The sequence below is a fragment of the Phyllostomus hastatus genome, unplaced genomic scaffold (assembly GCF_019186645.2).
Source record: "Phyllostomus hastatus isolate PE091 unplaced genomic scaffold, TTU_PhHast_1.1 phas_scaffold_78, whole genome shotgun sequence".
Lineage (NCBI taxonomy): Eukaryota > Metazoa > Chordata > Mammalia > Chiroptera > Phyllostomidae > Phyllostomus > Phyllostomus hastatus.
In genome coordinates, this window is record NW_025334041.1 from 10,510,427 (window position 1) to 10,525,968 (window position 15,542).

The 15,542-nt window shown below is 45.1% G+C and overlaps 1 protein-coding gene across 2 annotated transcripts in view; it reads left to right on the forward strand.

Moving 5' to 3' along the window:
* The window catches only part of CPVL (carboxypeptidase vitellogenic like), a 105,152-nt gene that overhangs the window by 51,970 nt on the left and 37,640 nt on the right, over positions 1-15,542 (forward strand). Inside the window, exons 8-11 of one of the 2 annotated variants that reach the window (XM_045828009.1) lie at positions 6,670-6,792; positions 7,413-7,544; positions 12,065-12,151; positions 13,829-14,002. In XM_045828009.1, coding sequence (XP_045683965.1) covers positions 6,670-6,792; positions 7,413-7,544; positions 12,065-12,151; positions 13,829-14,002 — 516 coding nt within the window. The remainder of the gene's footprint in view (positions 1-6,669; positions 6,793-7,412; positions 7,545-12,064; positions 12,152-13,828; positions 14,003-15,542) is intronic. The other variant, XM_045828010.1, reaches the window with a different exon arrangement.

Sequence of the window (15,542 nt, forward strand, 5' to 3'; positions counted from 1 at the left end):
ATGGAGTCACTGGAAGTTTCAAGGGATGTCAAGACTTGTAGTCCTTGGAATATAATTATTTCCCAAAGCTTGGAACTCGCTGAATTTTAACTGAAATTTAACTCTGGAGCTCACGACAAATGTCTATTTTCAGTTATGTTCATCTGCCTCGCCAATATTTTCTCGTAGAACCGAAAACCGATTTGTGACTATTTTAATGAGTTTAATATTAGAAAAGTTAAAGTTTAAGCTGCAACCTGAAAAATTGAACAGGGGCATATGGGAATGTTTGCAAATTGTGCCTGAGGCTTTTGGATAGCATATCTAAGTTGGATCCACACGTTTACAGTTCCACGGAAAAGGAAATAAGTACATCGGAAGTCATTATAAAGCTCCGTTTGAGGTGACCTACCATGCTGCCACACAAGCAGTACCTGATTAGATGGCTGGGACCGGGAGTGCCGTTGTATCTGTCATGCAGCTTCGACCTTCTGCGCTTCGGCTGCAGTCGGCAAACAAAGGGCTCAGTTTGTTGACTTCGGCCCTAGTGTGTTTATACTCTTTGCTTGAAAGTCAAACTGACCGGAGTCTCTTGAAACATAAGGGTTTATTCATCTAGTTGAGTCACCTGGCTTCAAGCTGGGTTTCTCCAAAACTGACACCAGGTCAGCTGGGGTGCTGGGGGGAAGATGTATCTTTTTCACCTATGCTTGTCACTGATGGATTTTTTTTTTTTAAGAAGCACCCTCTCACTCTGAAATAAGAATTTATCATTTGGATTGCAGCACATACCTTTGCGTGAATGCATGTGGCTAAAAGTTGGATATGGAGCAAAATGTTTTTCTTATGTCTTCCTATAGCTTCTACATTTCTTTTGAAGCTAACATTCAAGAGAAATACATGTTTAGATAAAGTGATATTCTTGTGAGAAGCTATGTTTTTTTTCTTTTAATTGCAGCAGTGTGGTCTTGAAGTTGGATGACGCATGGTCTAGAAATGTCTAGAAAGTTGTAGAGATTACCACAACACTGAAGTTTCCGCTTTCCCCATTCATTAGTTCTGAAGTGGCCCTTTAAGACCACACCTCTTCTCTCCTCAGAGAAAACAATGGTACAGTAAGACTCTACCCCAAGGCTAGAGGAAGTCAAGGTCACCCTAGCTTAATCCTGTCCCCTTGGCTGCTGCTTCCTGTGTTACTCCATTCACCGGTTTCTGTGGTTTGCAATCAGTGTGTAAAATTCCCTTTAAGGCATACTTTCTTATTCCCTCTGACCGCCCCCATCAATGTGGGTGGCTCCATAGTCTGTACTTGGGGACAGCTAGCTAGAGGATACGACACCAGTGCGACTGTCTCCAGAAGGGCAGCCCACCTTGTGTCTTTCTGAGGCCGTGAAGAAGTTCTCATCATCCCCAACGTGAATTCTTCAAAAAGACATTCATTGCAGCTGGACTGGCTGGGGGTTTGGGGGCAGGGCAGACGGAAGGGTGCGGAAGGACGCTGACCTTCCCCGGCAGACCACGGCTGAGGTTAATGATTCCCCCTCTTCACTCGCCGGGCAGAGTTAGGAATTCGGGCCTGTGGATAGTGACACTTGGTGTCTGGGTTTAAGTGTGTCTCGTTTCAAAGGCCATTGCTCATTATCACCCATAAAGTTTCTGCATGCTTTACCATAAAATGCATGCTTGGGAGGCAGGCAGAGAAGGCGTACGTAGAAGTGCATTTTTTAAAAACTAGAGTAAGAAACGTAGACCACGCAGAGAAGCTTAAACAATGCTAACTGCTAACATATGTGAAATTTCTGTGAGAGGACATTGTTTCCATTAGAGTATTATTTTCTGACACAGTTTTTTTCTTCTGTAGGAGCTGATTGAAGCTTGATTTTAGATATGAAATATTTCTTCCTCCCTTAAAAGTCACCGGGTATAGGGGTACAGTAAGTCTGCTATGAATATTGTTAAAACATGTAAGAAGGGAGAGATTCAGACAGAATACACGGTTACAAGGTTTTTTTGAGTCCAATTTCATTGTGCTTTTACACATCTGGATAATTAACCAAGCATTACATTCTCTCTAGACTATTTTTACAAGTACAGTATGCCCTTAATGTGATTTCCATTAGGCTGTTCCAAACATCATTTAAGAACGCAGAGAGATTGCAGACTGAGATTCAGAACCACTCTTCCACTGTGATGCTGAGACCTTGCTCTCTCCTGGGGGAAATAAAAGACTGAAAGCTGAATTCTCAGATCCTTCCGATGTAACGAGGAAAGCTGGGGTTGGCTGCTTCTCTAAGTTCCAGCGAATGCAAGCAGATACAGATACACCCCAATATCTCTGGTCCTTGTCAGAGGTGAGCTCAAAACTCGAGCCTCACAAGAACTGGGCTGGAAAGTGCATCTTGAAGCTTCTTTAACTGTTAGCAGGGAACAGTAAGAGCAGCCCAAAATCCTGATGTGTTGACAGCCAACCTCGTTTGAATTATGGTGGCAGATAAATATGTTTATGTGGCTGAGTTCCTCATTTGAAGGTCACAGCCGAGTTCTAAAATAATATGTGCTCAGATACTTTCTGCACACGCTTTTGTTCTTTCCTTTTATAATTGCTTGGATGCTGTTCTGAGCTTTTACGAGGCCAGGGTCTGATCTGATGGTAGAAGGTTAGTGTTCATTCACAGACGTCAGGAGCTTCGTGAGCCAGCTGCTGCCCACATTGGTGAACACCCACGAGAGATCAGAGAAACCACAAGGCATTCGGTTGTGATGGTTGTTGCCTTTGTCCTTCCTCGTTACCGGCAGAACTCAGAACAAAAGAAGCAGGAGTTCATAAAATCACAGGATCGTAATGACAAGTCCTAAGGGGCTGTTTAGTCCATTTCTGATCCATCAGACACCCACACCTAAATTCTTTCCCCCAAACAAGGAATTCTATTCTGTTTAAAACATATGGAGAAGAGGGAAAACCATGCAAAAGAGAATATGATTTATTGTCGGGTTGTCTTTTAAAGTGCTTGTGGTGCTCAGAGAATCGTTCAGTTGAGAAATAAATAATTGAAAAAAAATAAACAGGTCTGATCTTGCAAAAAAAAATTATGTGTCAACAGGAGAGTGAAAATAATTGTAATTTCACTATACTGTTTCTGTGTCTGCTTTCCATTAAATAACCCTGTAATTGTCTACCGTGTGACAGCCCAAGCCACTCAACCAATGGAATGATGAATGAAAATGGCAGGGAAGGATTTGTCACACTGACACAGGCCAGAAAGTGTGTGATAGTCATTAGAAAGCAAAAAATGAGGTGGACCTCCTCGTTGCCGGGTCAGCCAACGTGCCTGAACATGGAGGAATCTGTTTTGGATGTTGTTACAGAACTGCCCATCTCCCTGTCGCGTCTTCCATAAACGGTCAGCTTAGCCCGCGAGTGCCGTCAGGGAACCCCAGGCCGAGGCCCAGCTCCGGGCGCCAGAGACCCGTACTCTGTCCCAGCGCCATGGACTGAAATGTGACTTGACGTGAGAAACGGGAGGTGGGGAGGCAGCCGGGCCCGGATGGATTTCCAGCCAGGCTTGTGCGTTTCATGCACGGGCTCTTGTTATCCTCATTTTAAAATACGATAGGAGGCTAAGGGTAGCTTTAATGGGCTCAAATTAAAGTAGGCGAAGAAGCCGGGTTCGTCGTCGAGGCTCAGAAATGGAGCAGGTGTTCCTTCTTAGTTTCCTGCCTGGACACATCCAGGTGCACAGGATGGCCACAGGGGGAAGGCGTCATAAGAGTGAGGCTGTTTGGACCTCAGCTGGTCATCGCTACCTGCAGAGCAGTTCAGAGTGCATGTCTTTCCATCTCAGGAGGAGGCAAGAGAGGTGTTTCATTGCCAGGTTTTGTAACGAGACAACTAGAGTGATAATGTCACTGGAAGATACACTTTTTAGTATTTGTACTAATTTCCAATAGGGACACATGTTTAGAAGTAGTACCGGATACGTCATTTACTTACCAACTATGGTTCGTGTGCTGGACAAGGTACACATTATGGGCATGATTACCTACAACGTGGTGAACTTTGCCTTACCTCATTTGAGTCAAGTTTTACATAGTGTATTCTCAAAAGAAATGGTGAACTTTACAAGTTTCATGCTTTATTCAGTTGTGTGTCTCCTCAGGTAGTTACTATAGTGCCTTTGACAGAAGAGTTGCCCAATTAACTATCATCTGATCGAAATTATATAATACATCTTTACTGGTGAAATCATTACTCAAGGAAATTTGCTTTTAGGGGATCATCCTACAGAAAGTTTGTGTGATAAATGTTCACTTCTTATGCTTAAAAAGAGAATATGTAGCCCATTTATGCAGCAAACCAAATTTCAGGCATGTAAACACATCTTTATATTATCATAAGGAAGCTAAAATGTGCCCATGAGTATGAATGAATAAATTGCTTTGATTCAGGACTTTGCCTAAATAACATTATTGCACACGAGGGCTGCATCAGGGAGGAGATTTTGTATAAATTATGTAAATTGCATTTTTCATCATAACTCAGGAGGCGTTTAGGTTTTGGAGCAGGTCAGACCAAGTTTAATTCTGACTCGACCAACTAAGCTCTCTGGGCCTCGGCGTCCACACATTGAAATGGAAGTAATGATATCTCCAGCATATGATTAGGGTCTGAAATTGGTGAGAGCTCTCAGGGGTTCCTAGTCTTTGAACTACAGACCCTGGAGAGCCTTGGAAATATTGGGAACAGCCTGCAGACTCAGATGTACCCACATAATGCCTCTAGTCTGTGTTGAACGTACATGCACTGCTGTTCTCAAATACATGTGGGTTAGCTCAAGATTCATGCAACGACTGTTTACTGAGCACTGACAGATAACCACCACCAGTCCCAGGGGCTGCACTAATGAACAAAGCAAACCGATATCCTTGTGTTTGTGCATCTTCCAATCTGGGTGGGGGAATAACAATGCAAAATATGTGAAAGTTAGTTGGCAAGTGATGAGGATTGAAATGTAAAAGGAGAGAAAGGAACCAGAAAATGTCAAAAAAAAAAAAAAGAGGTGTGAAAAGTTTAGATAGGGTGGACAGGGAAGGCATCTTTCAAAAGGCCTTGCTTAAGGAGGTGAGGGAGTTAGCCATAAGGATATCTGGGGGGAACATTCCAGGTGGCAGGAACAGCTCATGCAAGGGCTGTGGGGGGAGGGACAGTGGGACCACACAGCGGGGCCACAGTCATCACTGCGGTCCCAGAGGCACTGGGGAGGAAGGAGCAAGAGGCTGGTAGGGCATAATGCTAGTGAAGGGACCAGATCCCATCAGCCCTTATGTCTCAGAAAAAGCACTTCGCTTTTCCTCTGAGGGAGACGGAAGCCCTTAGGGTTTGAGCAGAGGAGTGGCGTGATCTGACTTGTTGCACAGACCACTGTCTTGACAACAGGCTGGACAAGGGCAAGGGTGAAAGCAGGCGGCCCGTTAGGAGGCTACTGCGATAATCCAGGTGAGCGGTGATCCACCACGAAGTGGGGGTGCGAGGAGACAGTGCATTTTGGCCACGGGTGACAGAATGGAGTCACAGGCGGGCTTTTCTAGGGTGTGAGCGAGGCAGAGGATGGCGCCCAGATTTGGGGCCTGAGCGGTTAGAAGGACAGAGTGAGTGCAAATGGAAAGGGCAGCTGCTCATGGGAGGGTCTGGGGACTGGAGCTCCGCCTTGGACACAGGAAGTTTAACATCAGACATACAAGTAGAGATGTCGAGAAGGCAAGTTTTTAGTGGGAGAAATGTAAAGTGGTTTTTCAAATCTTACTGAACTCATAGGGGGGAATGCAAACGACTATAATTGAACAATAAAATAATTTTTAAAATATTACTGAACTCCTAGTAGTAGCTTTTTAAGCATAATCTCAAAGCAGCATTATTATTAGGTTTATGTCCACAAAGTATTTTGAAACTAAAAAAAAAAAAAGCAAAAAACCTTATACTGGAGAAGGTTGGAACCAGAGGTAAGTTCTAGTGACCATTTTTAATAGTATTTTCCTTTTCTTCTTCCTTTAGTACATGTTCATATCAAAATTTGCATCCTTATACAGATTTCAAAATCTTCATTTTAGCCTTGAGATTTTTTAAAATAAAGCTTTTAATGGAACTTTCTGGTAAGAAAAGCCCAGTGAGTGGCAGAATTGTGTTTACTGGTCCATGTTTTGCTTTGTTTAATTTTGGAAGGAAATTCGCAGGCTCACTTGTTACACGTTCACTGATCACTTTTTGTGCGCCTAACCTGTGATCTGTGTGTCACCTGGTGCTGGTTGGGATGACAAAAGGAGCGAGAGCTGTTTGCTGTTGTGGAATTTATAATGCGAGGTTAAGAAATAAATGATATGACCCCTGGCCGGCGTAGCTCAGTGGATTGAGTGTGGGCTGCGAACCAAAGCGTTGCAAGTTCAATTCCCAGTCAGGGCACAGGCCTGGGTTGCAGGCCACAGCCCCCAGCAACCACACATTGATGTTTCTCTCTCTCTCTCTTTCTCCCTCCCTTCCCTCTCTAAAAAATAAATAAATAAAATCTTAAAAAAAAATAAACGATATGGCTCATGTGGAAATCCAGCTGTTTTGTTGCTATTTTACTGAGTGTACACATGTATTCTTACTAGCGTACCTTTGTGATGGTTTGTTTTAACATTTACCCTTATTCTCAGTCTTACGCAGGCAAATACGTGCCGGCCATTGCATACTATATCCACACACTCAACCCCACGCTGTCGCTGCCGATCAACCTGAAAGGAATTGCCATTGGAAGTGGGTTCTGCCATCCTGAATCAGTAAGTGTCTCCTTTTCCTTTCTATTTTGTCCCTTAAGGAAAATAAACCTTTTATTAGACGGAGGTTCCTCCATCTTGGATTTTATTGTTGTTCAAGTTACAAACCTTCTAAGGATTGACCTGAGAGATCAATCCTGATGAAGAGAAATACTGTTGCCCAGTTGATGTCTAATAATTTCAATCTTCTAATTTTTACAAAATGTTTTAAGATGTCAACTTACTGTGTCAGCCTAGGTTAACTATGAGGACAAGTCTGGGGGTGTGTGTGTGTGTTTGTGCACTGTGTTTGTATAGTGTGTGTTTGTGTGATGGGCATATGTGTGGCCTGTGCTATGTGTTGCGTGGGTATGTTTGTGTGTGTCTGTGTAGCACATGCATGCGTGCAATGTATGTTGTATGTGTGTGTGTGTTGTGTGGTATGTGTGTTTGTGCTTTGTGTTGTGTTTGCATTTACACTATGTGCTGTGTAGTATGTGGTGGGTGGATGTGGGTGTAACTGTCGTGCTTGGCTAATTCTAGCGTGAGACGAGAAATCACGGAGGGTTATTTCACCAAGCAGATGGCCTTCCCTAACCTCTTCCTCGTCCTGTGGCGTTCGCATTTGTCTCTTTTCTCCTCAGGTCCTAAGGGGCTATGCGTCAGCAATGTACGAAATGGGCTTGCTGGATGAGAATCAGAGAAAGTACGTCGAGGAGCAGAGCCAGGAGGCTTTGGAGCACTTAAAGAAGAGGGAGTGGTCCCAAGCCCTTGAAGTGAGTTCAGGGGCCGAGGGCCCCCTGCCCCCCATGGTGCCCGCTGTTTGTTGTTGTTGCTGTTGTTGTTCGAGAAGGTGTATCTGTTGTGCCTGCCGACAGAGAAGGAGATGGGTGGGCTCATGATGAAGAAAAGAACTGTTTGGGTGTCTTTGAATTTCCTTTGGCTATGGAGTGTTTATCTAACTGTGTCTTTCATTAATGATTTTGATTTCTTTAAATGCTCTGTGGACCCTAAGGGCACAGCCTATTGTAAGGGAATCAGGAGGAGAGGCAGCTGCGGGGGTGGGTGCATGTGCTTCAACCTCCGCTCCAAACCCTTCAGGAGGGCGACATCCACACCTAGCGTTTGGGAGGGGGGGAGGTGACTGAATGTGTCACAAATGTCACAGGTTCCTGTGGGTCAGAAACAAAGAGTATAAAGTGTCGTCATTTGCAACTTTTGCAAAGAGCCATTGGTATTTGTAAATAGGGGCACATTCTCCCCTAATACTGAAATGGAGAGCCGAATAATATCATATTCTTCACCTTTTTTGTTATTATTTAAAAGGTAAGATTATACTAAGTATTAGGGTATAGGAAGTTGGGATTTTTTGTTGTTTTTGCCAATGCAGACAAAGGCAACGTGTAAGCAGCCTTTCTTTGGGGTGGGGGGGTGCCACTTTTATGATATAGCCGTCATGTTTGACACATTAGCAAATGAGGCAAGAATTGAATTTTGAAGACTTTCATCTTTTTTTGCTATTGGAAGCACATCCTGTAACAGTTTACCTAACAGCATTGCTGTTATTAAGACTGAGGCCTGATAGTAATAGTCTCCTGGGCACTGCACGTCAGCTGGTTCCTATCAAAACAGGAGACACACAAACTCAGGGAGAAGGGCAGTAACGTAAAACTGTGCCCCAGTTTGCAAGGGCGCTACCTGGAATCCCCCAACTCGGCGGCGGCAGGGACTGCCCTGGCTATGAAGTTTGATAGCAGCCAGCTGTGCGGCTGGACTGAGCTCAGGAAGTCCGGGGCCATCCATCCGCAGGATGCGGGCGGCCTCCCCTTTCCCTGTGTCAGGACACCTGCCGTGGCTGCAGGGTGTGGATTCGGAACTTCTTGTGCGATAGGGCAATTGCAAATGTGACAGATCTCCATTGTAAAAGGAAGACAGATCTTACTGCGGATGTGTGCAATCATTCTTTAACTCACAAGGACAGCATTTTCGAGGCTGGTTTTAGGCTGTCTGCTATGGTAGGCAGAAAAGGGGAAAAGGACTAAATCATTAGAATTTGGAAATCCTATCAAAATTTACATCCTGTTAGACCAGTCTGCCAGTGAGACATTTGGTGGGTTTGGCGAAGCATACAGTGACTGAGCAATGTCAAGAGCAAGAACGGTTCATAGGCCCAAAGGGATAAAGAAAGCAAAGCAATGTTTGCTGTGTGTGATGCCCTGACACTGCGGAAAAGTTCAAGCCTGTCGTATATTCGGAGATAGTAAGAAGGTGGCCCATGAGGTTCAATAGGGTCTCTCTGGAACCAGATTCATCAGAAAACAAATAAACACACAAAACCCCCAAACCCTTGAAGGTATGCAGTGCCTTGAGTGATGAATTACAACGTAAAGACCTTTGCTTTTTCAAAAGAAATAGATAAAATGATACTTAAGGGAGTCAGCAAGTAGTGGTCAAATATGTTTCAATGTCTGCCATGGAAACTGCAAGAAATCCTGAAACCCAAGAGAAAACTGGGTTTTGACATCTCAAGCCTAAATAATGAAGACTGTTTGATGCTTTGATCCCTTAAAATGATTTAGTTAATCAAAGAATAGTAGCTCAGAGCTGGAGGGAATTTGAAAGATCGTCTTTTTTTCCCCTGACACTGATGCACACATCCGAAGAGATGTAATCAATTGCCCAAAGCCACCTAACAGGTTGTGGGCGGTCTGGGGGTAGAATTGTCTCCTTCCCTGATTCCCACCCCAGTAGTTCTTCTGTGATACTTTTCAGGCTTTCTGTAAAAATCCTGGGACATCTTAACAATTCTACAAGATGCACACAAACCTATCTCTGGTCCTGTATTATCTTTCTCACCCTGACAGGGTTCTGGGTCACAGAGTTCTCTTTGGGAACCAAGTTTTGAATTAAAACTGGATTGCACAGGTCTTGACAACCTTCCTTATTTGATTGACAGCCAATGATCTTTGATGCTTCGGAATTAAATCCATTCTTAAATGTTGAGTTTATGTTCTTCTTGGTGTCAAGGATAATTTCTAAAGATGAATTCCAAAAATGCTGCAAACATTCAGGACCAGTGCTGGCCTGCACTGTCCCCTCTGAGTGAACACATGAGGAAAAGACACCTCTGGACTGACAAAGTCTTGTGGGTTTAGGGTTTGGCAGGCAGATGCCGCCATTGTACGAGGATAAGAAGTGGCCATTTCTCCACTCGCAGCCCCAAGCCAGATTACCCAGCTTGGCAAGCAGAACTTTGGCCAGTTGTCTGCCCCATCTCACCCCTCGGCCAGACGTCCCCACGTCCTGCACAGTCCGCACAGCCGGAGGCAGTGGCCCTGAGCCAGTGCTGCGAGGGCACGCCTATTACCCACCCCACGCCCCGCTTTCCGCAGCGATCGTGCTTTTAATACAATACTTGGTCCCGAAACCTGTGGCAGTGGTAACTTGGATACATTTAAGTTGCTTCATGTTTGAAAAACATAATAATCTAATCAGATGATGAAATTTTAAATTAAACCCCAAAGCATGGCCAGGAAGAATTGCAGAATGGGAGACACCTCGGTCTGACTGTCGGGGAGCTGGTCTGTGTGCGTGGTTGCACACGGGGTCAGGGTCAGAGTTCGACTCTCACCTCTGACATCGTTCAGGCGTTGTCCTTGGCCGGTGCCTTGACCTCTACGTGCCTCAGTTTCCTCACTTGTAAAATCAGGATACTGACATCTTACCTCGTAAGATGCCTACATTTATACTTGATGGATGGTTTTGAAAATGTTCCGAATTCATTTCTTAAAGTCCTTTTACAAGAGCCCCTTAGGACTCGGTGTCCTCACCCCAAAACTCCCCAGGTCCTCAGTCTCTTCTGTGACTTTCCCTTCCTCTCCGTCCTCTACCCCCACACCTGTTTTCTCCCCGATGCTGCTGATTCGTTCTCTGCAGCCGCCTCAAGTCAGGGCCGTTTCCCTCTCTTCCCTCCTCTGCACCGCTTGGTTCACAGGTAGCGGAAGTGTCCTTCTGATTCCTCGTTGCTGCTTCCCGTTCATGCTCCCTGTCTCGTAAAGCAATGCACTTTAACCCTCTTGTCCTCAATGCCCCCCCCCCACTTCCTCTTAGAGTTATCTACCACCCCCTGGCTCCCTCCTTTCCATTCTTCACACATATTTGACCACCCCCCTCACTGTCACCCTCCCCAGCATCCTCTTGTCCTGGGGACTGCAGTACCCACATTCATGATTCTGGTAGTCATCTGTCCCTCAGTTCCCGAATCTCCTCCCTTTCAGGGATCTCGTCTCTTCTTTACCTTAGCTGCTCATTCCCATTGTCCCTGCCGAGAGCCAACAATTGTTCCACAGCCTCCGATTCAAATATCTTCTTCCAACTACCTCCCACCCTCGTAGCTCGTGTCTGTGAATATACCAGCTCAGACAACCGCCATGCAGCCATATCATCTTTCCGTTCGTTGATCTTACTACCTCCCCAGGATCCCTAACGCTCTCAAGTCTTAATTTCTCTGATTACCCAATGTAAAGCCAAGGTCAGTCATTATGCACGGTTCCAAGCCTTTGGCGCCTCCTCTAGCGCTTTCCGCTGAAGGCACCTCTCAGCCATTCCGTGCCACCCCTCAGCAGCCGAACGTGACTGGAAAGCTGACAGCCAAGCTGAGTGCGCTCGCCCTTTGCCGGTGACCTGGCCGTTACAGTTCAGCTCCACACACGTGCATTCATATCCACATCCTCTGTCCTCCGTCCTCATTCTGTGGCCCAGCGGTCAACGGTCCATGTCAAGGCAACCCTCCCCCACAAGGCTCGCTCTCATAGTCGAAGCCTTGGACTTGCCGTTTCCTCTGCCCGGAATGTGCTTGCCCTAGTTGTCTGTGTGGCTTGCTCGCTCCTCCCAATTGGTCTTTGCTCCAGTGCCACTTGGTACGTGTCCCGTAAGTGCATGCATATACATGTGCCCACGCGTTCCCATGGTGCTTCCTCCTTCCCTCCTTTTTTGTTTTCTCCTTAGCACTTATCACTCCTTAACATACTACTTATTGTACCCATTCATGCTAGTTTATCGTCCCCATCTAGAATATGTGCTCCACAAGGAAGGACTTCAGGTCTGTCTTTGGTCACTGCCCTTTCCCCAATGTCTAGGACAGTGTCCAGCACAGGGGAGGTGTGCAATGAGTGGCTGTTGAACGGAAGAGTGAAAAAGTGAAATAGGTATGGAAGAAATGAAATGACGAATGCCCATGCATTTTCACCCACCCAGATGTTTTCTTTCTTTCTTTCTCCCTTCTCTCCCGACCTAGGTATTCAATAGAGTGCTAACCGGTGACAATGCTTACATGGTGAATGTCACAGGATGTCCTGACCTGTCTAACATTGTACAGTGCGTGGTAAGGACATTTCAAAAACCATGGTAGTGTTGGCTTAAAACTTTTAGCAACACCAGACTTCTTTCGATTTGGGAAATATTATAGTTGACTTGATACTAGACAAACATGGCCAAACTGTATTGCATTATTTGGTCTTTTCATCTGTAGGATTTTTTTCCCCATCTGACCATCGAGAATGTGTGATATTCTACATAGCTCAAAACAAGCTCCAATTAACACAATTTTCCCCCAAAAGAGCTTGTTTACACAAATTCCTTTGTGAAGGGCAGAGGCTGGGACCACGTTTCTGAGGGTCAGGCCCCAGGGTTCTGAGCCTGTAGTGAGTTTCTTGAAAATGCCCACATTATTTGTTCTGTTTTTAAGACAGCTTGGGTCATCAAAGCTGCCAAAATCTTTACAAAGGTACTTGCTTTGTCTTCCTTATAACTTAAGATGTTTCTTGCACCTAGTCTGGGCCTCGCTTTGAGCCTGCTGGAGTATTTCTCAAACTATTCAAGTAGTTTCTTTCATAAAAGTAGGCCAGAGGTGATGTGTTTTGTATAGAACTAATCAAATAAGGCAAAGTGAGCCAAAGTGGGAATTTGGGTTGTATTAATCGTTGTCTAGTGTATAGGACAATCCATTCTGTTTGTAAAAATTACCTTATTTATACACTATTCTGTAAATAAAATTTAAAGCTAACATCAACAGAATTTGCCAGCTTTGTGGTTTTAGAGTTTACCAAGAGAAAAAAAAAATATATGGTATCAAAAGAGACACAAAATTTTTTATTTGATTTTTTCAAAGTAATAATCCACAGTTAGCACAGTTATTGCTGATGCACGAAACAGTTGATCTCAAACTCTGATGAGTTTTTCATCCTTTTGTAACTTTTTTTAAAGATTTTATTTATTTATTTTTAGAGAGGGAAGGGAGGGAGCTAGAGAGAGAGAGAAACATCACTGTGCGGTTGTTGGGGGTTATGGCCTGCAACCCAGGCATGTACCCTGGCTGGGAATTGAACCTGCGACACTTTGGTTCGCAGCCCGAGCTCCTTTTGTGACTTTTTAAAGCAACATTTAATCCTTTTTATTTTAGTTTAATGACTATTACAGAGACTTGCACGCAGTATTGTTTTAAAAATAGGGCTCATGGATAGCTTTTCTTTTGTCTCATGTGCCTCAAAAAGTCATCATCTGTTTTTACATTCCCTATCTTCCCCTGAAATGATGGTCAGCTGATTATGGTGTGTGTGTGGTTTTGATAAACAGAACAAAGAAAAGAAACCATCCGTTTGTCACCCTGGGCCCTGTGCTCATTGGATCTTCTTTCCATAGACCCTCAGGCAAGGAGCAAATGGACCCTGATAATCTCCCCTCTTCCACTTTCCCTGTGTTCCCTTCCCATGGGACTGTTCCTTGGAGTCACAGAATGTAAACGATTACGTTCTAAAAAGGGAAATTCCAGCATTTGCAAATTGGGTATTGGCTCTAAGAGTCTCAGAGCGTCCAGATTTGTTGTTAGTAAAATTTAAATGAACACAAACCCCCAGGTTAAAACGTTCAGGGTGGAGGCAGGGGAGCTGTCTGTTGTGCTGTATCTTGTTCATTAGGATGTTATGTTACAAGAAACTTGAAACTTAGACAGCGTTGGGCTCTCCATGCTCCCTAATATCTTTCTGGTGCCCCTTTCCACCAGGAACCTGAGGAATATAGTTACTTTAGGAAATTTTTGGCCCTCTCAGAAGTGAGACGAGCCATCCACGTGGGAAACCATACTTTTAACGATGGGTCCGAAGTTAAAAAGCACTTGGAGGGAAGCTCCATGTGGTCAGCTCTGCCGTGGTTAGCCGAACTCATGAACAATTATAAGGTAAGAGAGCTATTTCAGTCACTATTTTAGGAACTTTTCGGATTATCCAGAGCAGAGGTGACTTTTCTTCTTTGATGTCTTCCAACTTCTATTTATGCTGACTTTTATGGTGCTTTACAAATATAAATAACAACCCACTCACTGTTTGAATGCTTCGAATGAAAAGTTTTGCCGTTTTACTTTCTAATGAAGTCACTTACCCTGACAGTTCCTAAAATGAGATTCTAGGCACCCGCCACCTCTCCTTCTTCCTTGAGAAGAGAAATCACAGGGGAGATGGGAAGGTGCGGCCTTGGGTAAGCCAATGCCCCCTTATTGTTTGGTGTGTTACAGTCATCGCAGTGGAGTCAGGGATGAATGACATCAACTGGTTATTCAAAAAGTGTCTTTTGCCTAACGATTGACTTCATTCATGGTGCTTACACGCAGTTTTCCTAGCATCCTCAGCCAGCCACACACTGGGCGAGGGTGTCGGGTCGAAGCGATGAGTGCGGAAGGGTCCTCGGAGGCGTGCAATGCCTGCCACGGAGTTACCCGATGGAGGTGTACGTACCGCCCGCTTTGCTGCTGGAGGCGACAGACGAGAGCGAAGTTGTGGACAGGAAGCCCCGAGGGTTCGGGCAAAGGACTCCTGGGCTCCCGAACTCTAAGGAAGAGGGTGGACACCGAGAGCCAGTGTAGTAGGGCAAGTCCTCTTCTTCTCCCCCCCACTTCCCTTCTCATCTCCCTGGATCCTCCGGGGCTGCTCACCCCCGTCCCAGGCGTGGTCTGTGGGGCAACCAGGCAGGAGAAGTGTGTTTAAATGAGAGAGGAGACCACCCCGTGAGACAGTTCACTTTCTCTCTATTTCCAGGCAGAGGCAAGGATAACGTTGGGACGAACAAAAACGAGAGCTGCCAGGGGCCAACACACCTCTGCGTCAATTAGAAAAAAGCCGGTCTCTCTTCACCACACTTCATTCCCCTCTGTCAAAAATTGTCCTCACGTACTGCTTCCATGTGATCTAAACTCTTCACTGCCATTTTCTGATACTCATTTCTACAATGTCTGGGTTAAGAGTCGTGCCCCTTGGGGGTGGTGTTCGGTGCACAACCCTCAGTACCGCCCAGGGAGTTTCTGGCCAGATGCACAATCACCAGATTGTGTTGACTGGTGTCGGACCTAGAAGGTCCATGCTGTGGCCCTGCCTCTAGTATAGAGTTCGCATCTGTAGACGCACAGCACTTCTTGAAAATAATCTAACGTCAGTGGCATGCAGAGTGGAGAGCACGATAGGGAAGTTCCCGAGCACATTTTTTTTTTTTTGGTGCCCTTGGGAGACACACGTTTCCGCTGTATACATTTAACTAGAACGTGATTCCTTTCTCAGCCAAGGAGAGTTTATACCATCGGTTCACCTGATATGGGCTGATTGCCATCGAGTGTCCACTGGACTGATAGAGAATACATTGATTAAAGACATCTAAACATCTCTGTCCCTGTTTCCCACGTATCCTACACCTGCCAATACGAATTCCAAGGAAATCAGAGCATCTCCTAA